Source organism: Heterocephalus glaber, unplaced genomic scaffold (assembly GCF_053883595.1).
Source record: "Heterocephalus glaber isolate CG9 unplaced genomic scaffold, H.glaber_assembly_v1.0 deba00001538, whole genome shotgun sequence".
Taxonomy (NCBI): domain Eukaryota; kingdom Metazoa; phylum Chordata; class Mammalia; order Rodentia; family Bathyergidae; genus Heterocephalus; species Heterocephalus glaber.
Genome location: NW_028258333.1, coordinates 18,479,313 through 18,501,880, shown reverse-complemented (window position 1 = coordinate 18,501,880; position 22,568 = coordinate 18,479,313). Strand labels below are relative to the sequence as shown.

The 22,568-nt window shown below is 40.6% G+C and overlaps 1 protein-coding gene and 1 pseudogene across 4 annotated transcripts in view; one reads left to right on the top strand and one right to left on the bottom strand.

Annotated features, from left to right (window-relative positions):
* The window catches only part of Drosha (drosha ribonuclease III), a 125,859-nt gene that overhangs the window by 27,294 nt on the left and 75,997 nt on the right, over nucleotides 1-22,568 (top strand). For all 4 annotated transcript variants that reach the window (XM_004848667.3, XM_004848666.3, XM_004848665.3 and 1 more), the window contains 2 exons: nucleotides 8,663-8,749; nucleotides 17,873-17,959. In XM_004848667.3, the coding sequence (XP_004848724.1) occupies nucleotides 8,663-8,749; nucleotides 17,873-17,959 (174 nt within the window). The remainder of the gene's footprint in view (nucleotides 1-8,662; nucleotides 8,750-17,872; nucleotides 17,960-22,568) is intronic.
* Nucleotides 1,374-2,208, bottom strand: LOC106009730 (fas apoptotic inhibitory molecule 1-like; annotated as a pseudogene).

The following is a 22,568-nucleotide window of genomic DNA, read 5'->3' as shown; positions in this document are numbered from 1 at the left end:
CACTCACAGGTCTCCTGCACAGCATCTTCTCATCTCTGATCTTCTTTTTTTCCTTCTGGGCCTCTGACCAACTGGCTTCTGCATATGAGCCCATCTGCATTCTAACTTCCAGCCACTTCTTTGCCACACAAAGTGCATGACCAGGCACACTGCTCGAAATTCTGTCCACTGGGGATACATTGGGCTCTTGACTTAGGAACTCAGTGGGTTCCCAAGGGCTAGTTGTAACTCAAGTTGGTTGTAAGTCAATACAGCTGAGATCTGGATGTTTACCTGGGTACAGGCAACAAGAGGCAGATGAATCTTCCATTAACCTAACTAACCCAAGTTGTTCGTATGTCAGGCTGGTTGTAACTTAAGGGTCCACTGTATTTTTCTTCTTCTTCCCCCTCCTCTTCTTCTCCTTCCTCTCTCTGTATTGGAGATTAAACCTAGGGTCTTTGCTGGGCTTTGCTAAATTGACCAGGTGGGTCTCAAACTTGAGACCCCCCTGCCTCAGCCTCGCAAGTGCTGGGATCACAGGTGTGCATCAGTGTGGCCAGCTTCCCTGTCTTACAAAGCCATCCCTGGGTGCGGCTGAGAGGAGGTCTCTTTATAGTTTGCACTTGCTTGCCAGTGAACTGGTTTACAGACCAAGCCTGGGCTTTTTTCCTCAGCCTTCACCCATCCATTCTTAGTCATCTGCAAAAAGGTAGAGCCGTGGATCTGGGCCACCTGTCCAGGCAGTTGTTTGTATCTTGCTCCTGTATGTGCCTGACTCTGCCTGTGCCACATCTGTCTATCTTATGACGATGGATTGTTGCCTGTGCCAGGCTTACTTGCCCTGTGGGGCTGATAGAATCCAGCTTGTGGTGGGTGCTTCTGGCCACCCACCTTTTGCTATCTCTGGGCCTGGCCTTTCCCAGTAGCACAGCATGACTTTTTTCCAAAGGCAAAGGCACGTAAATCTTCACTGCAGATGGCGTGGGCTTGCCATTGTGACTCTCCCAGTGTGGTCTGCCACAAACTGTTCTCGGCATCTCTTTCCACTGACACTGTATAATCTGCTGAATTGTTTGGTTACAGGGACTGGACCACGTGTCCTCCAGCTTGTAACCACTGAAGCCATTTTCATTCGATGCTGGGGACTTTGGTGCCACTCTGTAAATGGCCCTGAGTAGTCTCCCTAGGTGTTGATTCTGTGCCTCCTGAGCCTGAGGGGACCCACAGGGACCAGATGTGTGCTTTCTTGCTTACTGTTGTAAAACATCAGTAAATTTGGTCCATCTTTTATTTTCTACTTTGCCTTTAAACATTTGACATTATTTAATAAATAGTAACTTTTATGTTGCACATACTTTGTTTTTTCCTAACTCTTGGAATATTACAGTTTTAAGTCACTGAAAAATAAAAACATTGCAGACTAAGTGTACTGCTAAGTACATGCTGAAACATTTAATTACCTCAGTAATTAAAAAGTTCTGGTCTTTATTTCTTAAGATGAAAATTCGTTAACATGAAGTCATTTAAGAATCTCTGGGATTTCTCTGTAATCCACAGCGAGAGTATGAATAATCCTTGCTTTCTGCTTCCCGCTACGGACAGCCTTTAGGTAACAGTCACGGTTCCCAACCCTGAAGTGTGTTCAGTCATGTCATCTGCAAACTCACCCACTGTCTCCCCCTTTTTACCATTGCACCATATGCCCATAGTGTCTCTTTCCAAAACAACTCTAAGGGCCGGGGATTTAGCTCAGTGGTTTCGCCTGCTACGCAAGTGCAAAGACCCGAGTTCAATCCCTGGTACCAAAAAAAACCAAAACCAAAAACAAATCTAAAGTCCTTGCCATCCAAGTTCACTACCCATGTATTGGTAGTTTTTGATCTATTCTCCATATACTTCTTGAGGCTTTTCTCATTAATTTCTAGAGTATATTCATAAGCAAAACCACCGACAGCATCTACATTTATGATTGCTTTTGTCTTTGCAGCTCCAACACAGAAGGTTTCTTTGCCCACTAATTTGAACATCCATTCTATTCTTATCTCTTCCTTTCCATCTACATATACTACTCATTTGCCTGATGTGGTCCCATGTTCAAATTCAATCTTGTGGACTCCATCACTCAAAACAACATCCCATACAGCTACAAAATCTGTCATTTTTTCCAGGCTATAAGGAGGACCGATGCACCAGCCCTTGCCTCCTACCGTGGGGCCTCCCCGCCCGTGTAGACCCTTTTTTTTTTTTTTTTTTAACTTTAGAGAGGATGTCTGGCATTTCCCAGACCATTGGGAAGTTGTGTGGCAGTGGTAGGCCTCCAAATCTTTGTAAGGTTTCTCTCCTATCCCCTGTAGTGCGTGAGAACATAATATCACAGAGGTCATGGAGCACTGTGATGTTCTGCAGTATGTCCTGTCAGGAGCTCTTTGGATATTTTATGACAGGAGTGGGAGAGTTCATATTGCCCTGGGGAAAAACTGTAAATGCCTATGAAATATTTCTATCCCCATTGCTGATTGGGCTAGAAAAGAACACATTTTGTCAAATCAGTTACTATGTGTTTTGTACTTGAGGTCCTATTAATCTGCTCTTACTGAGCACAGCATCTAGCGTGGCAGCTATAATCAGTTTCTGTTCGGTTGATCTACGGTGGTCTGCCATTATCTTCCAGGTTTTTTCCAAGGCAAGGGTGGTGAATGACTCACGTGTGATTGGTATCATCAGCCCTGTGTCCTTCAGTTCGTTAAAGATGGCACACTAATCATTATCCTTATAATGGCAGTAGTGTTTCTGATTTTTGGGTTGGGGCTGGTGGCAATTCCAGTGGCTTCTGCTTGGTCCTCATATTATGATAGGCTCTTAGGTCTAGGACTGAAAGTAGATTGCTGCAATCTGCCAAATTATGTCAATTCTGACAAAATATTCAAGGACCAGGGAAAGACCACTGCATAGGGAAAAGACCACGTACGGATTTGCTAGACTCTCTGTAAGCCAGATCCTGACCAAGATGTCATTTATTACCTTGGCCTTGTGTTCTCCACTCTGAGGTGCCAGGATGATGGGTTGATAATGATTCAGTTACTGTGTCCATCACTTCTTCAGCTGTCTGAAGCTGAAATAACCAGCTATAATGCTGGATGCTGAAAAGTACAGCCCCCTCCCACCCCAGTATTTCCCCTCAAAATACAAATCATCTCCCAAATGGGCAAACAGGTGTAGGTCCTCACTTCTGCTTCTAAATACTGTGAGCCAATAAGCAATTGGTATAAAGTCCAAAATCTCAGAAGAGCAAGACTTGTCTGTTTTTGTGTAGTATGGTGTCATCCACACTTCACCTTTACTTCCTTTAAAAATCAAAAGCTAGGGGCCCGGGGATTTAGCTCAGTGGTGCCGCTGCCTGCCTCGCAAGTGGAAGGTCCCAAGTTTGATCCCCGGTACCAAAAAAAAAAAAATCAAAAGCTGTCCCTGGGGAAACAGCTGTAGGCCCCTTTGAGGGAAGACAGAGTAGGCATCGCTGTGTTTTCATGGTATAATGTTATAGGATCCTTTCTCCTGGGATCTGACCACCTCTTCAGCCAATGGATTTCAGTTTAACTTGATTCAGTTTACAGCTGGGCGAAGGATGGTATAAGTGTTTATTGGAATGACCTGCCCTCAGCCTCTTGGTTATCCATTCTTGATTTCTTTTAGTACAGAGTAAGTGTACTTTATTCATATTCACTTATTTATTTATTTATTTATTTATTGGTACCAGGGATCAAACATGGTACCTTGCTGCGCAAGCGCTGGAAACACTGAGCTAAATCCCCAGCTTCACTCATTTATTTTGTACCCAAAGACACCATGTTCTGTTAAATATTTCCGTGACTCTTTGTGGTTCCAACCTCCTCGGCTACCAGTGTGACCTGGTCACAGTGATAATTCTGTAACAGCTTCTAGCAGTTTAGCCCCATCACCTGGGCTCTCTTGTTTCAGGATTCTATTATTTTGAGTGCTTTTGACAAGCTTTGCTCCCTGGCCACATGTCCCATGGCCAGCCTTGGCCTGCAGAGGAGGCCACCACTGATCTTAGTGAGGAGGGTGCTCCTCTCACCAGCACATTTCTTTTGGTGTGTCCTCCAGGATTATCTGATATCCAGCTGTAGGTACCATATCCACTCCAACATGCCTGCTTCTTTGAATTCCATCCTTCACCATCTGCCTTGAGCAGTTCTGGAATTTCGGCATCACTCAGGTGAGCCATCGCTTTTTCATGTTCTTGTGAGCCATCCTAGGAGCGAGTTCCTAGAGTTTCTTTGACTCTTGGCTGCTCCCAAGTCAAGAAACTCCTCCCTAATTAATTTGTTTTCTGCTCCTGGAAGAAGCACTGTCAGCACCTGCTCCTCTGCAGACCTGCTCCTCTGCAGACCCTTCTGGCTATTTCTTAAAGCTCCTTGGAATATAAACTTTCTTCCTGACACCTCTCCCCTCGACTGTGTTGATAGATACATTGGCCAGCAGGCAGATTGCTTGGGTACTGAGTGTGTGTGGTGGGGGGAGCAGTGCTATTCATGCAGGGTCTCCCATTGTGTCCTGGCACAGGTGAGTGAGTGCTCTTACCGAGGAGGGATGTGCCGTCTCTGCAGTCAGAGGGTTTCCTGGAGCCTGGGGAGTTAAAACCTAAATGTCCCATCCCAGGTTTCCAGGGCCCTGACTTGGCATAACAGACCTATCTTGCTGGCTGTCAGTTGTCCTTAAGTGTAGCTGCTTTCACAGATAGGCCCTGGGCTTGGTCCTGGCTTTCTGTGATCCCTCACTGCAGGCGGTGAGAGGTTCTTTATCTCTGAGAAGCTTACTGGATTTCACATCTGGCTTGCAGTTGCCTTTTCTCCTGTTCTGCTGTTGCATTTCTGTAGGCAGTCATTCTCCAGGTCTTTTAACTAGTAGTGTCAGCTTAATCCAGAACATGTTAGAAATACAGACTCTCAGTCAACTACAGCTACTCAGAAACTGAGAAACTGGGAGTAAGGAGCAGGCAGTTTGAAATTTAGCGAGTCTTCCAGATAATTTCTGGGCAGACCAAGAATTGAGGACCAGAGTAGAGCATCTGTGATACTTAGCAGTTGCAATTCATTCCTAAAGGATATTATCCCTTATCCTTACAGTTACTCCTTCCTCTAGAGCCTTAAAAACCTGGTACATCCACTGCCATACCTTCCTACTTCACAACCTCTGACAGTTTTGATCGGCCTGCCATCTGCTGCCAAGGCTATAATGCTCTACCTACCACCAGTGAGGGGGGGTCTTCTTTGTTAATTGGATAGTAAGTAACTCAGCTGCAGTGTGCCATCTTAGTTCCTGCTTCTTGGATCACTCCAGGTATCAAATGCTGCATGTTGGGTCCTCTAGAAACATATGTAAGGTGCAGGATGTCTGTTAGAAAAAAATGAACCCTGTGAAAAGAAGAAGGTGTAAGTGGGATTGGTCAGAAAGATGAGCTGAACTGTGAGTAAGGCCCAACAAAGCCACAGTCAGCCTGGGGGTGATTTGTGGAATGGGCGTTGCTGTGGAGTGGGCTGAAATGACGAGGCCTTCGTGCTTTTCTAGGCTCAGTGCTCCATGTGGGCCACACCTGATATTAGGGGCTGGGGCTCTGCATGACAGCTGGAGCCTCTCTGTGTCCTCACTCCCCACAGCTGGGCATTGAGTCCTTCCTGGAAGGCTGTCTCCTGGCATGTCTCCATGGCCATCACAACATGCCCAGTGGTTCCACTCATGCTTTTTTGTTTCCTCTTATGTTTTCCTTTTCTCACCTTAAGTTGCATGCACGCTTTATTCCACCACCTGTCATCTTCATTTCTGACTCCCTTCTAATTTGTACTCCACATATTTATTCCTTTCACTGTTTTTATTTCCTGTGATAAAAACCGCCACTGTGATTTCAGAGATTCATTTTTCCATTTAAAAAATATATTTGTAAATTTAGCCAAAAGTTACTTCTTGTGCTGGTTAGCACATGAAAGGAAGATGTTCATAGGAGTTTAGATCTAGAAATGTCCTTAAGTCACGTTGTGCGAACCCCTCTCTAGTATATTACGAGAGACGTAGCTTGGCTGTAAGATTAATGATAGCCATGAGGCTCATTCAGGTGTCTTGCAGAGTCAGTATTATGTATCAGCACGTGATACAACCTGGCCCAGGGATTTCCTGGTGACATGATATCCTCAGTACAGATGCGTCTTTCATAAACCTTAGAGCAGTCATTTAAACGAATAGCTTACACTCTCTTAGGAAAGAAATGTCTGGTAGCTACCTCAGGTTTAATATAGGTACAAGAAAGGGGTAAAGCTCTCCCAAGCTCTGAGAATGGTCTCCTTATGGAGACTCCTGATCAGTGGGTGATCTGTCCCCTGCTACATGTTGTCTGCTCCTGCTGTCCTTTGTGTGAAAGCACTGCCAGAATAAACTGCACAAGCGCTGGATACTGCCTAAGATTCATCTTTGACACAATCAAACTGAAGGGGGAAGTTGCTCCTGGGGAAGCTGGTTAACTAGGTCCTGAACGTGACAGTTGGAGTGAGGATGAGATTCTCATGAGCAAGTGAGCGATGACACCCATGTTAGTGGGAGAATCAAGAGGAAGTGAATGGGGACTGGCTCTCATCAAGAATGGGTAAAGCCCTGTGGAGTCCTGCAGTGTGTCTGGTGGCTTTTGTTCTACTTTTCGGCTTGTTGCTGCCTTCTGCATGGATGTTGTGCTTCTGTTGTGGAAATTGCCACTAAGAAAAACCTGCCAGAATTGTGCTGAAGACTGCCCTGGGCCCTCAGTAAGAAGTACAGGTTCCTTGGAAAAAGACAATTTGGTTGCCAGGGGAATGTTCCTGGCTTAAAGCTGACCGCTGGCTGGTATGTCTCCAACTCCTACTATGTAAGAGGAGCTGCTGGCCCTGAAGGGTGCTGACATCGTGATGCTGCATACAAGGAAGGCTAAGGAAAAGCTTATCCACAGAGAGCTCATCTGTTGTCCTCATCTGGGGAACTGGTACAGTATTTCCCAGCGAATTCCAGGATGAATGTCACCAAGTCCCCAGAATCACCAAAGATCCCCACAGATTGATCATTGCCTTTTCTTTCCCTCTGCACACTCTTGCTGAGACAGTGTGGCTCTCCTGGCATGTGCCACCCCTCTAATGCCTACTGGGTGCTGTTGGCAGGAGCCCGGGAGCAGCATGCCATGTTGCACAGGCTCACCTCAGAGTCATATTATTCCACGTGGCCAGTCAAGCACCTGTGAGCTGTGGTGTGATGATGCCGAGTGTGCTGGATTACTGCTGGCCGCACTGCAGGCATTAGCGCTCATTGCCTAAAACATGGTTGAGAAAGCATCTGCCACCTCTATAACCTGCTTGGATAAGGATGAGGAAGAGCTCCCATGGAGTCCACAGTTTTGCCCCTTGATATAATAGATGCACATTCAGATCCTGCTCAAAGACCGGTTGCAGGGACCTAATACTGTATTACGTAGCAGGATGTAGTTCATGCTTCTTGGTCAGAGAAATAGAATAGAGAGCACCTGTTGCCAAAGATGGTAAGGCCCATTGCTGTAAGAATCTGTTGAGCTTGTCCTGGAAACACAACCAGCAGGTGGACATACACTGTCCCTGTACTCTGTTGCAGTGGCTGATTGTGGCCTGGCAAGTGCCACACTGCAGCATGAGCCTCCTCATGTAGTTGGGGAAGGAAGAGAGCTGCTGAGACATTTAGGCCTACCCTAGTGGGTTTATGCAGCTGCCATCCCCATGGGACAGGACACCAGTGAGAGAGCTCTGAGCAGACCACCATGGGCCACATGTGTTAGCTTTTTTAAGGGGAGCCCTACCACTGGCTCATGTCTCTCCAGGCTCTGTATCACAGCCTCTGAAGTTACACCAAGCTCTTCAGGTCCTTACTGTCCTGGAAAATGCTAAGGCACAAGCATCCAACAAAGAGCGTATGGCATAGCAGCCTCCCTTTCCACACTGTTCTTCTGGGTCTTTGCAGGCCTGTTGCCAATGAAGTGAGGCCAGTCAGCTTTTGCAACATGGGTAGAATTTTTCTATTGGTTGGTACATTTTAGATGTACATAACAATCATTCACCATAGGGAATTTGTACCTGTACATGATATATCTTCCTGCTGCTTTTTTTCCCATTCTCCTCCCCTCAACATGGACAGAATGACCTCTCCTGGAGGTTATGTCGAAGGCGGCTCCTAAACGCTTGTCTCTGGCAAGCCTCTGAGTTCCTCCAGGCCCTCCTTGATGCTGATGGCCTGCCTGTGCCCCCTCCTGGGTGGATCACCAGATCTTCGCCAGTGGCAGCCCCTGCTGCTGTCCCCTAGGTTCCCTCCTGGATGACGCTTGCTCACTCAGTTTCTGTATTTAGAGGGCCTGAAACCAAGAGACATTCATGGTCTTACTGGACCCTGGATCACACATCCCTCCGATTTCTACTTCTCCAGAGCACAAAGAAAGGTTGAGAACTGGGGACTGGGCAGCTCTTTGTATGTATCTAGTTAATAGTAAACCGAATACTGTTTTTTTCTAGCAGTCTGTGAAGGAACACACTTAAAAACCTTTTGTCAGATATGAATCTGGAAAAAGTCTATTTTTATGTAAAAGTGTTTTCTGCTTTACTTGTAAACTTTTGTTTTTTCCCCTCAGGCCATCAAGCCCTGTCGTCCTATGACCAACAATGCTGGCAGACTTTTCCACTATCGGATTACAGTCTCTCCTCCTACAAACTTTTTAGTAAGTCCTAGTAAAAGCAAATTGCATCTCATTTAGAATGTACATAGATTAAAATGTGAATATGCTCATTCAGTCTTTAAATATTCTTTCTTTGAAAAATGTTTTTATGTTGATGTAATTGGCCTTTATCATAATAATGCTTATTTTAGCCTCCCACCATTATACTGCTGTATGTTTTTTCATTTATATCATTGGTGCCACACAATAGCCAAATTCATAAGAGCCAATGAATTATGGAGCTATTCATTGGAGCACTGGAGTGGGAAGAACGAGTAGAACATTTTCACATCTCTTAAAAATCAGTGAATAGCTTGACTTGTCTTATGGCTCAAACAGAAAATCTATTGCATATTTTATGACAATAATAATGCTACCGAATATTTTTTAGCATGCACTATGTTTTAGGCACCATTTTAAGTGTTTGACATGTATTAAACAATTCACAATATACTTATTAAGTATGTATTATCCCCACTGTGTATATGAGGAATTACACATATTTTATAGATGAGATTGAATGACTTCCTTTAAGATTACTCAGGTACCAAATGGCAGGTGGTGTTTGAATGCAGGGAGTGAGTTTCAGTATATATGCACATATATTCTATTGTGCTATATTTTCTTTCCCAGTATGAAATACATTAATTTTGATTACATGTATCAGCAGGAGATTTCACTTTCAAAATTAGATTATTTGTAATTATCTATTTTAACAATTTTATTGAGCTATAATTCATGTATCATAAAGTCAACGCATTTAAAGTATATAATTCATGTCTTTTAGTCTATTTATAGGCTTGTGAAACCATAACCACAATCTAACTTTAGACCATTTTCTTCATACCAAAAGAAATTTCATGCCTGTTAGTAATCAATTTTTTCCCACCCCTGAACCTTAGACGGGTCTGATAGTTTCTATGTCTATGGAATTGCCTATTTTAGAATGCATAGGGCTCATAAAGTATGTGGTCTTTTGTGTCTGGCATCTTTCACTTAGCATAAGTTTTTCAAGATTTGTCTATGTCGTCTCATGTATATTACTTCATTCATATTCTTTTTTGTTATTGTTCGTGTTTTGTTGTGCTGGCAGTCAAACCCAGGGCCTCTGCATACCAGGCAAGCACTTTGCCACTGAACTGTATCCTCAACCTCCTATTTTATTCCTTCTTTATAGCCAAAATAACAATCTAGTGTGTGTGTGTATGTATGCATATATAAATTATATAGATACACTGTTTTATTTATTCATTCATTAGTTAATGGATGTTTGGCTTGTCTCTACTGTTTGTTATTTTGAATAATGCTGATGTGTGCATTTGTTGTACAAGTATTTGTGTGGGTGTATGTTTTGATTTCTTCTGGGTGTATGGCTTAGACTGAAATCACTTGATCATATAATAACTTAATTTTTTTTTTTGCTCACATTCTTTTATTGGTACATTTCAGGTGTACAATACGTTTACATTTATCACTGGGTACTTGTACCTGTACATGATGTATCTTAGTTCTTATTTTTTCCCCATTCCCTGTGCTCCCTTCCCTATTTACAAAGACTTTGTTTCCATTTTTTCCTTTTCTCATAGTTTTTCCTTTCCCTTCTTTCCTTTCCCCTTCCCCTCCCACCTCCCCTACCCCTTTGAACCTTTTCTTCCTATTTCAAATTATCAATTATTCCTTTTAATCTTTTTAATCCTCATTTACACTTTCAGTTTCCCACACCAGAGAAACTATTCGGTATTTACACATGTGGATCCTATTTATTTCACCTAAAAGTATTGCCTCAGTGTGCATCCATTTAGCTATAAATGCCTCTAGTTTCTCGTTCTTTATGGCTGAGTAGCACTCCATTTTATTAAAAAACCACATCTTCTTTATCCAGTTTCCAGTTGATGAGCACGTGGAGTATTTCCAAGCTTTAGCTATTACAAACTGTGCTGCTATAAACATGGGTGCACATATATCACTATGGTATGATTCTTTTAATTCTTTTGGAAAGATACCCAGCAGGGGAATAGCTGGGTCAAATGAGACCTCTAGCCCTAGTTCTTTGCAGTATCTCCATACCGATTTCCACAGTGGTTGCACCAGTCTGCACTCCCACCAACAATGGAGAAGGGTTCCTTTCTCCCCACACCCCTGCCAGCATTTGTTATTTGTTGATTTCTTGATAGCAGCCATTTTTTCTGGGGTGAAGTGGAATCTGAGTGTTGTTTTCATCTGCATCTCTCGAATGGCGAGTGATGTTGAACATTTTTTCTTATGTTTCTTTGCTGCTTTCACTTCTTTGTCTGAGAAATGTCTGTTCGTTTCAGATGCCCATTTTTGAATTGGGTCTTTGAATTTGGGGGGTCTGATTTTTTTCAGTTCTTTATAAATTCTAGATAGTAGTCTTTTGTCTGAGGTACAGCTGCTAAAATTTTTTTCCCACATTGTGGGTTGTCTCTTAGCTCTGTTGGTGGTTTCTCTTGCAGTGCAGAAGCTTTTTAATAAGATGAGATCCCAGTTATTGATTGTGCTAGTTCCTGTGCTACTGAAGTTTTGTTCATAAAGGCTTTTCCTATGCCAGTGTCTTCAAGAGTTCTACCTAACTTATCTTCCAGCAAGTTTAGTGTTTCTGTTTTAATATTTAGATCTTTAATTCACTTTGATCTTGGTTTAGTGCGTGGTGATAGATATGGGTCTAGTTTTAATCTTTGGCAGGTTGAAATCCAGTTTTTCCAACACCATTTATTAAATAGCCTATCTTTCCTCCAATGAGGGTGGTTAGCTCCTTTGTCAAAGATAAGGTGGCTGAATATGTCTGGAGTTGTTTCTGCATCTTCTAATATATTCCACTGATCCTTGGGTCTGTTTCTTTGCCAGTACCATGCTGTTTTTATCACAGTAGCTTTGTAGTATAGTTTCACATTGGTGATTGTGATACCCCCTGCCATGTCTCTGTTGCCTAGGATGGCTTTTGCTATTCTAAGTCTCTCCTTGTTCCAAATGAATTTTTGGACTGCTTTCTCAAGTTTTGTGAAGTATGCTGTTGGAATTTCAGTTGGCATTGCATTGAATCTATATAGCAGTTTTGGAAGTATGGCCATTTTCACTCGATTGGTTCTTCCTACCCAGGAACAAGAGATGTCTTTCCATTTTATTAAATCCTGTTCAATCTCTTTTTTCAGAGTGCGATAGTTTTCAGTGTAGAGGTCTTTTGCTTCTTTTGTTAGATTGATTCCTAGATATTTCATTTTTTGGATGCTATTTAAAAGGAAATGTTTCCCTAATTTCTCTCTCAGTGAGTCTGTTATTTGTGTACAAGAAGACTATTGCTTTTTGAGTCTTGACCTTGTATCCAGCTGCTTTACTGAATCTGTCAATGAAGGCTAGAAGTCTTTTGGGTCTTCTATGTAAAGCATCATATTGTCAGCAAATAATGACAGTTTAACTTCTTCTTTTCCTATCTTTATTTCTTTTATTTCTTTCTCTTTTGTAATTGCTGTGGCTAATGTTTCCAGAAGTATATTGAACAGGAGTGGTGATCCTTGTCTTGTTCCTGATTTTAGCATGAAAGTTTTCAGTTTTTGACCATTTAGTATGATGTTGGCTGAAGATTTTTCATAGATAGCCTTAATCGGGTTGAGATAAAGACCTTCTATTCCAATTTTCTGTAGAGTTTTTATCATGAATGGGTGTTGGATTTTGTTGAATGCTTTTTCTGCATCTATTGAGATGATCATATGGTTTTTGTCCTTGGCTCTGTTAATATAGTGTATTACATTTATTGATTTATGGATGTTGAACCATCCTTGCATCCCTGGGATAAATCTGACTTGGTTAGGGTGTATTATCTTCTTGATGACCCTCTATAGTCTGTTTGCCAGTATCTTGTTGAGGATTTTTGCATCTATGTTCATTAGGGAGATTGGCCTGTAGTTCTTCTTTTTGTGTTGAGTCTTTCCCTGGTTTTGGAATCAAAGTAACCCTTGCTTCCAGGAATGAATTCGGAAGTATTGCTTCCCTTTCAATTTCCTTGATGATGAGTTTAAAGAATAATGGCGATAGTTCTTTAAATGTCTTGTAGAATTCAGCAGTGAAGCCATCAGGACCTGGGCTTTTCTTTGTTGGTAAATATTTTATTACCTTTTCAATTTCACTCATTGTAATTGGAGTATTTAGAATTTCTATAGCTTCTTCATTTAACTTTGGCAGTTCATATGTATCTAGAAATCTGTCCATTTCTTCTGTGTTTTTCATTTTATTAGAGTACAGGTTCTTGAGGTAGGTATTGATGATCCTCTGGATTTCTCCTGGATCTTTTGTGAATTCACCTTTTTTGTTCTTGATTGCATGGATTTGAGCCTTTTCTTTCCTTTTTTTCATAAGGTTGGCTAAAGGTTTATTGATTTTATTTATTCTTTCAAAAAACCAACTCTTTGATTCATTGATTTTTTTGTATCATTCTCTTAGCCTCCTTTGCATTGATTTCTGCTCTGATCTTTATAATTTCCTCTCTTGTATGAGCTTTGGGTTGTTATGCTCTTTTTCTAGGAGCTTGAGGTTCTGCATTAGGTTGTTTATTTGAGTTCTCTCTGTTTTTCTACTATGGGCATTCACTGCTGTGAATTTCCCTCCTAGAACTGCTTTCATTGTGTCCTATAGATTCCTGTATGTTGTATTGGCACTATCATTTACTTGTAGAAACTGTCTGATTTCTTCTTTAATTTCCTCTGTGACCCATTGGTTGTTCAGGAGGGTGTTATTCAATTTCCATGTGTTTGTGGGGTTTTTGCAGTTTCTTACGTTATTGATCCCAATTTTATTGCACTATGGTCTGATAATATACAGGAGGAAACTTCAATTCTTTTACATTTACTTAGACATGTCCTGTGATGTAGCATGTGGTCTGTTTTGGAGAATGACCCATATGCAGCTGAAAAGAGTGTATATTCTGATATTGTGGGGTGGAACACTCTCTAAACATCTATTAAGGCCATTTGTTCAAAGGCTTGGTATACTTCTATAATTTCATTGTTGATTTTTTGTCTAGAAAGATCATCTGTCTATTTGTGATAGTGGGGTATTGAGGTCCCCCACTACAATTGTATTAGTGCTTATTTGGTTTTTCATGTCCATTAATATTTGTTTTGTATAGTTGGGGGCATTCGTATTTGGTACCTATATATTTATGATTATCATCTCTTCCTCTTGGACTGTTCCCTTCACAAAGATGTAGTGACCATCTTTGTCTCTTAATTAGTTTTTGTTTGAAATCTACTTTGTCTGCAAATAAGATTGCTACCCCTGCTTTTTTCTGGATTCCTGTCACATGGAGAACCGTTTTCTATCCTTTTATTTTCAGTCTATGAATTTCTTTTTGAGTTAGGTGTGTTTCTTGTATATAGCATATTATTGGATTTTGCTTCTTAATCCATTCTGCCAGTCTATCTTTTGATTGGTGAATTGAGGCCATTAACATTGATGGTTATAATCAATAGATATTGACTCATCCTTGTCATGCTGTTTTACTGTTGTTGGCTCTTTCATTTTTTATTTTTCCCCCTTTCGCCTTAGTTTCTTGCCTTGCCTGCTGGCTTCCCTCTGTTGGGCCTCATGGAGTTGTGACCTTCATTGTCTTTTTCTAGGATATTGTTTAGAATTAGTGTTCATGAAATTTCTCAGGTGTTCTTTGTCTTGAAAGTATCTGATTTCCCCATCGACTTTGAAAGATAATTTTGCCCGATACAGCAGTCTAGGTTGGAAGTTATTTCCTTTTTGGGCTTGAAATACTTCACTCCAGGCTCTCCTTGATTTGAGGGTTTGTGTTGAGAAGTCTGCTGTGATTCTGATGGGCTTTCCTTTGTAGGTGATTTGTTTCTTTTCTCTAACTGCGTTTTGGATTTTGTTCTTCTGTTGGGTTTCTGGGATCTTGACTATTATATTTCTAGGTGTAGATTTTTTTTTTTTTTTTTATCTTGGCTAGTTGGAGTTCTATATGCCTTACTTATCTGTATGTACGATTCTCTACCTGTGTCTGGGAAGTTTTCTACTATTACTTCTGTGACCAGTTTTTTTATGTCAATTATACTTTGTCCTGCTTTTTTGTGGACCCCTATCAGTCTTATGTTATTCTTCTTTGCATCATCTAGCAGCTGATGGATTGATTTCTCGTGGTCCGTTAGTATTTTTAAGAAATCTCTGTTTTCATGGTCATTAACTGCAATCCTGTCTTCTATATCTGATCTATTTTCAAATTCCCTTAATCTGCTGTGCATACTTTCAGTGGAGTTTTTAATCTCCTGGATGTCTGTTTGAATCTGTTTCATGGATTCCATTTCTTTCTTTTTTTTTGGTACCGGGGATTGAACTTGGGACCTTGTGCTTGTGCAGCAGGTGCCGGAACCACTGAGCTAAATCCCCGGCCCCTCCATTTCTTTCTTATGTTGGGCGATCATGGTTTCCATTTCTTTCTTTCTTTTTTTATTTTTTTTGGTGCTGGGGATTGAACTCAGGTCCTTACGCTTGCGAAGCAGGTGGCGGAACCACTGAGCTAAATCCCCGGCCCTCCTTTTATTTCTTATGCTGGGCATTCATAGCTTCCAGCATGGTTCTGAGCTCACCTATTTTTTTTTTATCTGTTTCTGTTCTAGAGCCTCTAATCATGTCTTTCACTCTGCTCACCATCTCTGTAGTTATCTGGGATATTATTTCTGTTTTGAATTTTTCTAGAGCCTCATTCACCTGTTTTGTTACTTCCTGTGCTATCAGTTCAGGGTGTCCAGGTGGTTGATTATCATACTTTTCCACCTCCTTTTCCCCGGAATTTACCCTTGGTGGGGTGGAAGTCTGAGTTTGTGCCTTGCTTAAATGTCTTCTCATTTTTGTTTTTGGTACTGTCCTTGGTTTAATTCCTGTGTTGATACTTCAGAATTGCTTATTGTAAGTATCTTTTTTGCTTATATTTAGAAGCCTTGTGGAATGATTGCTTCTCAGAGGTGTCTTCCAGATACAGCTGGTCTTTAGGTTTTGCATCTCTAATGGTTCTTAGGCTGTCTCATTTTCATTATACCAGGAAGGACAACTGATTAGATCAATCACAACACCTCAACCCAGGTGATACAATCAGCAACACCATAGCATCAAGCACAGCTTAGAAAATGACAATTTGTGGCAGTTATTAATCTGTCACCTTTAACTGTGTAAATTAAATCGAGGACCAATCCAACATATGTTTATAGTGGATAAACTCTTCAGTATAGCAACTTTACCCTTTGGCATGGGGAGTTAGAAGGACTTGGGGAGGGAGGGATAGATAGGTAGAAGGATAGGGGAAGGTTAGCACTGAGGCCAGAGGACACAGGAAGATCTCACAAACTCTAAGAAACTGTTGAAGAGAAGAGAAAAAGAGAGAATGAAAGAACAAAGACGAAAACAGAATTTCCTAACAGCAATAGGGAGACTAGAAACTGTATTTACTTTCCTTGAAAACTATTGACAATTGAGAGGAGGAAAAAGAGAAGAAAAATAAAGAAGAAATCTGAAATAGGGCCAGAACAGGAACAAAAAGGGAGATGAAGAACAATGTGGGACTGTGAGAGAGCGTGTTAGAGAGAGAGAGATAGAAAATAGAATTAAGAAAGAAAAAAAAGAAGAGAAAAATAAAAATTTGAAGAGTAGGAAAATAAAAAAAGTTAAAAATAAGAGCAAAAAAACTAGTAATAATTTTGAAAATAACAAATAAAAAATAAAAATGAAGGGTCTTCTTCAGGGTATGTCTCTGCTGCCACAATAGACAGTGTGGGCAGCAGTGTGCAAATATGTCAATGAGTCTCAGCAAGCCAGTAGCAGATCTGTGAGATTCAGGCAGATTGCTGCCTGCAAGTCCCAAGTTGAGCTCCCTGTCCTCCTGCGGGGTTGAAGTCTGCAAGGTTCTACTGCAGGTTCCAGCTGCTCTTTTCAGGTTCCGATGGAAGGTGATGATCCCTCCAACTTACCAAGTACGGTGGTCTGTGTGCCTTTATTGCAGAGATTCTCTTCACTTTTCCAGTGGGCTTCAATTTTCATCAAGGAGCCTGAGAGAGGCCCTCTTTCTGTTGTTCACTTCTGCTCTACCTTCTGGAGCTCAGGACAGTGGCCTTTATGTCCCCCTGTGCCTCTGTAGTGTGGAACCAGGTACCAACGCAGCCAGGAGGCCAGAGGCGGGGGATGGGTGGGTGGGTGGGGGATGAGGAGGGGGCTGCAGTGCCAGCACAGCTAAGCTGGTTGCTTGTGGGCGGGGCGCAGGTTTTCTGTTAATATTTTGAGAAGCTGCCAGCATGTTTTCCAAAGCAGTTGTACGATTATTAATCATCTCATCAGAAGTTCTTTTTATTATATTTAATTTAGACCAGCCTTATTGAGTTACTCGCTTAGAAATTAAGAGTAACATTGGCAAAACAAATTATGTATACTTGGACATTTTTAAGTCTTCCTCGTGTTCTTATATATAAACATTTTAAAAGAATGATACATAATACCAATGTAAGAGTTGTGTTTTTAGGTTACCAATCTTGATAATTTGTTCCAGATTTAGAGCATTTAAGATTAAAAGTGGTGGGCTGGAGGAATGACAGAAGAATCTCATGGTTAGATTGACATTTATATCATCTAATTACAGATTCAGTTTTCAAGTAATTGAGACCTTGGACATTGTGTGGAAATTGATCATTGCAATGTTTGGTGGATTGGCTTCTTGGAGAAGTGCAAGTGGAGCTATGAGCAGCTGAGTTTCTGGCACCTCGAGGGCTTCAGAACCTTCCAGGCAGTTTCTAGTCTTGACCATATTGGTGCTAAGTCTTGCACTTGAGTCACCTGTCACTATCTTTTTCCTTTTAGTACTTCTCTTAGTTCAGAAATATAGTTCAGTAGGAATAGAACTGGCAGTGTTATGGGATTAAATAAAACTACAGAGTGGAACTTAAAACCACAGAGTTCCATGTAAAATTAAACTTTTGTATAAAGTTCTTCCCATTGTTTAGAAAAATGTTGAATCCATAAGTTACTTTCATCCCTACTTTTGATAGATTTGTGTCCTGATGCGATTCTGCACATGCAAATTGTGTTACTTATTTAAATCGTGTTTATATTTCTGTTTACTTTTAGACTGACAGGCCAACTGTGATAGAATATGATGATCATGAGTATATCTTTGAAGGGTTCTCCATGTTTGCACATGCCCCCCTGACCAATGTAAGTATATGCCAATTGGCTCCTTTTCCCTTTTCTTGTTCTCGCATTCTTTCTGTTTTCCTTTTATCAATTCTTCTTAAAAGTTGAAGAAGATTTCCCTTTACCTGACTCTTAGGGAACACTTACTCTGCATCCCGCTGCGTGAGCTGCAGTAAGTCTGCAGCAGTGTGTCAGGTGGGACTGTGACATCTGTACTAATGAGTCACAGGTTTGGCCCACATTAAATGGTGTTAGTAAACATGTGTCAGAACAACATTTTGAGTGTGAAAGATTGAAAAAGGAGGATAAACTGTGGAGTAATGTGTTAAAACTATTTTGGGTTGGTTGTCCTTCAAAAGAAATTTGGAAAGTTTTAAGGAGAAGCTATTTTATAGTCACTGAGTGAAGGAAAACAAAGAGCTTGTTCAGAACACTTGGAGCCTGAATTAATGCATGCAGTTTTCTGCTTTTGAATCCTAGGAATCTGTCTTCTTTAAGAGACTTAGTCTGAAAAAGAAAAAAAAAAAAGAGATTTAGTCTGACATAAGGATTCACAATACTTGTACGGGCATTAAGGCCACTTTGTTGGTGATCAATTGAAATGGAAGTTCTGCATATGTGAGTCCAAATCTCTTTGTCTCCAAGCTGGCAGCCTTGGGAATTGCCTTACTTACTGTGTAGACCAGTTGGGGAGTGAATTGGCCAGCATCAGTACAGGAAGGGAAGCATAGCCGTGTGCTGGATTGCTAGGCTGGACTCTTACAGAACTTGCTAAATCATAGTTACATTCTATCTACATTAGAATGTTCTGTAGTCTTCTGTGTTTTGGTTAGATAATATCTGTAAATAGAAAGTTATTTTGGAACTATTACTTAAAACATGACATTCTTTTCCATTGAATACTAAGACTCAAATTTTGACCTTACCTTGGCCCTTTCTGTCATTCTTTTTTTTTTTAGTTTATTAAGTAAATGTGATTCCAGGTAGTGATTTTAATTTAAAACAGATTGTTTTTCTATGGGATTTTCTTTATTCCACAGTATATTTTGTCCTGGAGAATTTTCTTTCAAAGGATCATACTGTAAATGTAAAAAGAAAATCATTTGATATTCCATATTACAGCTACTTCCAGAGTGGAACATCTGTTCATTAATATAGAAAAGGAACAGTTTTTAAGCAAACAGTCTTTATGAAAAGGCATTTGGAGGTTTGTGAATTTTGATGGTTTGTGTGTGTGTGTGTGTGTGTGTGGTGTATGTTTTTATCTTTGTGTATCCGTCTTTCTCAGAAACTCAAGTGTTTTGTTATGCTAAGTCTCACAGTTTTAGAGTTGTAAAGGCCTTGAGAAGACATCTAGCCAAACTCGTACCCCAGGATGACCCCCCCCACCCCCAGAAGGCTTGCAAAAAATACAAATAATTTAATTTGCATGAAAATTTAAAAATTTTTCTATCCTTTTTATCTTTTTTTTCCTTAGAAGTAATATAGACTCATTTTAACTTTTAGGATCGCTTTAATCCAAGAAGAAAAGCAGTATGGCTTCATAGAGACCAGGGTTTAAGTATTAGTGAATTCCACTTGCTGCACAATGTAATTTGACATCACAATCTTTATAAGCCCTGGTTTTCTCATCTATAAGATAGAGATACTAGTTATAGCCATCTTACCAGCTCTTATGAAAAATAAATGAGATGACACATGAAAAGTGTTTATCACGGTATGGTTTTGGGACATAATAAATATTGGCACCTCTTGTTGTGGAGAAAATGTCACACAGAGCTGGGTTTGAATCTGCATTAGTCACTTCTGCATTGCTGAGACAAAATACCTGACATACACAATTTAAAGGAGGAAAAGTTTATTTTGGCTCATAGTTTCTGAGGTTTCAGTCGATGTTCACCTGGCTCCGAGGTGGAAACATCATAAAACAAGGGCGTGATGAAGGAAAGATTCTCACTGCATGGTGGCCAGCAAATAGAGGATTGGGAGAAAGCCCAAGAAAAGATATATCATTCAATGTGTGCACCAAGGGACCCGCTTACTCTAGCTGTGCCCCACTTCCTCATAGCCCATTCAGTGATGAAAACGTCAGTTGATTAATTCATTGTGTTCTGATGAGCCAGTCACCATGCAGCTCCCCCCAAGCATTGTTGCCTTGAGAATCAAGCCCTCCACACATGAGTCTCGGGGGGACACTTTATATTTAAACCCTAACAGAAACGTCTGATTTTTTTTTTTTAACCTTAGACAAGTGATTATTTGGCTTCATTAATAATAGCTATGCTTGGGACTTTAATTAGAGTTAGGCATACTTTATTAAAAATAGAATTGTTTTTAAGACCAATTTTAGGTTTACAACAAAAGTGAATGGAATACACTTTTTTTTAAAAAGTTCCCAGCACAAAGACTGAGAGGCTGGTTGTGCTAAATTGATCATAGTTGCTACTATTACAAAATAAAAGATAAGACCGAAAAATTCCTGGCTTCACCATACATTTTATATAAATATTGACGCTCTTAAGACTTGAGAACTTCACCCTGTAATGAGGAGCCCCATCATTTATGCTAGATGTTGATAAAATAAATTGAGTTTTAAGCAAGTGTTCTACAGTTCATAGGAATTAGAGCCATCAAAGGGCTCTTGAATTTGAAATAGTCTCCCAAGAAAAAGAATTTTTAAATCATTTTACAGATTTGATTTGTCTTCTCGTAAAGACAGCACATCACCAAGCAGGGCATATGAATGACAGTACTGATAGAGTCTCAACCAGAGCTTGCTCTGATGCAGTCTCTTAAGGTCTTGAATTGAAATAGGTTGAAATTGTTGTTGACTAAGTATACAGCATTCTGGGAGAATTTTACGCTTTTATATAGTACATTTACTGTTACTTACATGGTAATAACTGATGTTATTAAAAGCTTTGGCAGTGTAACTAAATTTATTAAAAAATGCCATATGTATAGTGGTAGATGCACAAAGGAAACCCCTTGATCATTTCCCCCACCTTCGTTGGCTTTCCATGTCCAGTAACCTCACTGCCCACTGGCTTTGGTCATTCATTATCTGGAAGTAGTAGAGTTAGAACATAGGAGTTTGGGGGTGGGTGCTCCCCTCCCCAGGATGAGCTAGGAGCCAATGTCAGTCAACATATGTTTTCTTAACTTTAAAGTACTCAAGTATGCTTTCACAAGTGATAGTAGGAATTTATGTTATTTGATGGAAGTGGTTGGAATCTGATTTGGTGATCTTTGAAGTACCAGTTTCTCGACTGACCAGTGTGTAATGAAATGCAAGTTGTATTTCAGTCTTAGGGAGAGCTTAGAATTTTTCATATGGAGATGATGCCTTTTTGTGAGTCTCGGAGAGGCTCTGGTGGTATGGATGGAACTCCAAAAGGGAAATCAAATGTATATAAAACAGAAGAGTCCAAAGGACGAATTTCAGTCAGTGAGTTTAGTTGAAATGAAATGGAAAAAAGGCTGGGCTTGCATAAATCATCTAGCAGTATGCTTTCACACTTGACAGGAAGAAGTAAAGCTTGCACTTCTGCTCTTTCTCTGCCTGTCTTTGGTGTAGTCCCAAGAGCTCTTGTTTTTCTCTCCTGTATGCTCTCTTGCTGAGTAGTTTGGTCCCACCTGGCTTTTCCTTCCATTTGTATTGGTCCCCACAGGCATGGTACTTGGAGCTGTGGTGGATAACTGCTCCACACTTGGCATTTCAGATTGCCTGCCTGTTGGAATGCCCTCCTCTATGTCCCCTCAGGTACTTCACCTCTGTGAAATGGAACTCCTCATCCTTTCTGCATATTGAATTTGAGGTTCTCATGAATTTCTGCTTTTGTATTAATGCCACTGTGACCTACCCGGTCATTTAAGCCGGAAACCCAGAAGTTATCTTCTGTTCTTTCTTATCTTTCACTCCCATGTCAGAATGGTCACTGTGTAGATCAGTAACATTTCCGAACCATGAGTAAAAAAGTTTCCCTTCTTTCTAATCTTCCCTTCATTTGGACTGAACTGTTACGTTAGATTGTGATCTTTGCTCCTCTCTAAGCCAATTCCATGCTGTTTCCATAGAGTCCCATCTAAAATGTAAACTGCGATAATCTCTTACTTGAATGTACTTGAAAGTACTTGAATAATTTCTTGTTGCCAATTAGCCGTAAACCCTGACTGTAACATAATATAAGGGCAGCACAATGGAGTCTATCCTTTCTCTCTGGAGATTGCTTGGCTTCTCTCTGTACTGTGCTCTGCACGGCTAAATGACTTCTTCTCTCCGGTCCCTTTTCTCTGTCTTACTGGAAACTAAATACCTTTGTTGCTTTAACTTTGTTTTCTTAGATGACCTGGGAAATCCCTCCCTATCTTTGAAGACTCAGTGGTTCTTTTGTACTTTGTATTTTCTTTTTTGCTTGTTTTTAATTGCTCTTCAAGTTATTATGTCTCATATTCTATTTGTATTTGTTTATGTACCTGTCCTCCTCTTCTATATCTTTACCTTTTAAGGCAGGACCTGTGGCTTATTTTAGAATACGTATGGACCTTATATAGTTGTTAGCAAGAATAGTTATTTTAAAACTAGGTTAAATCTTGCACACATTTTGTACCTCAGATATTTTTAAATGTT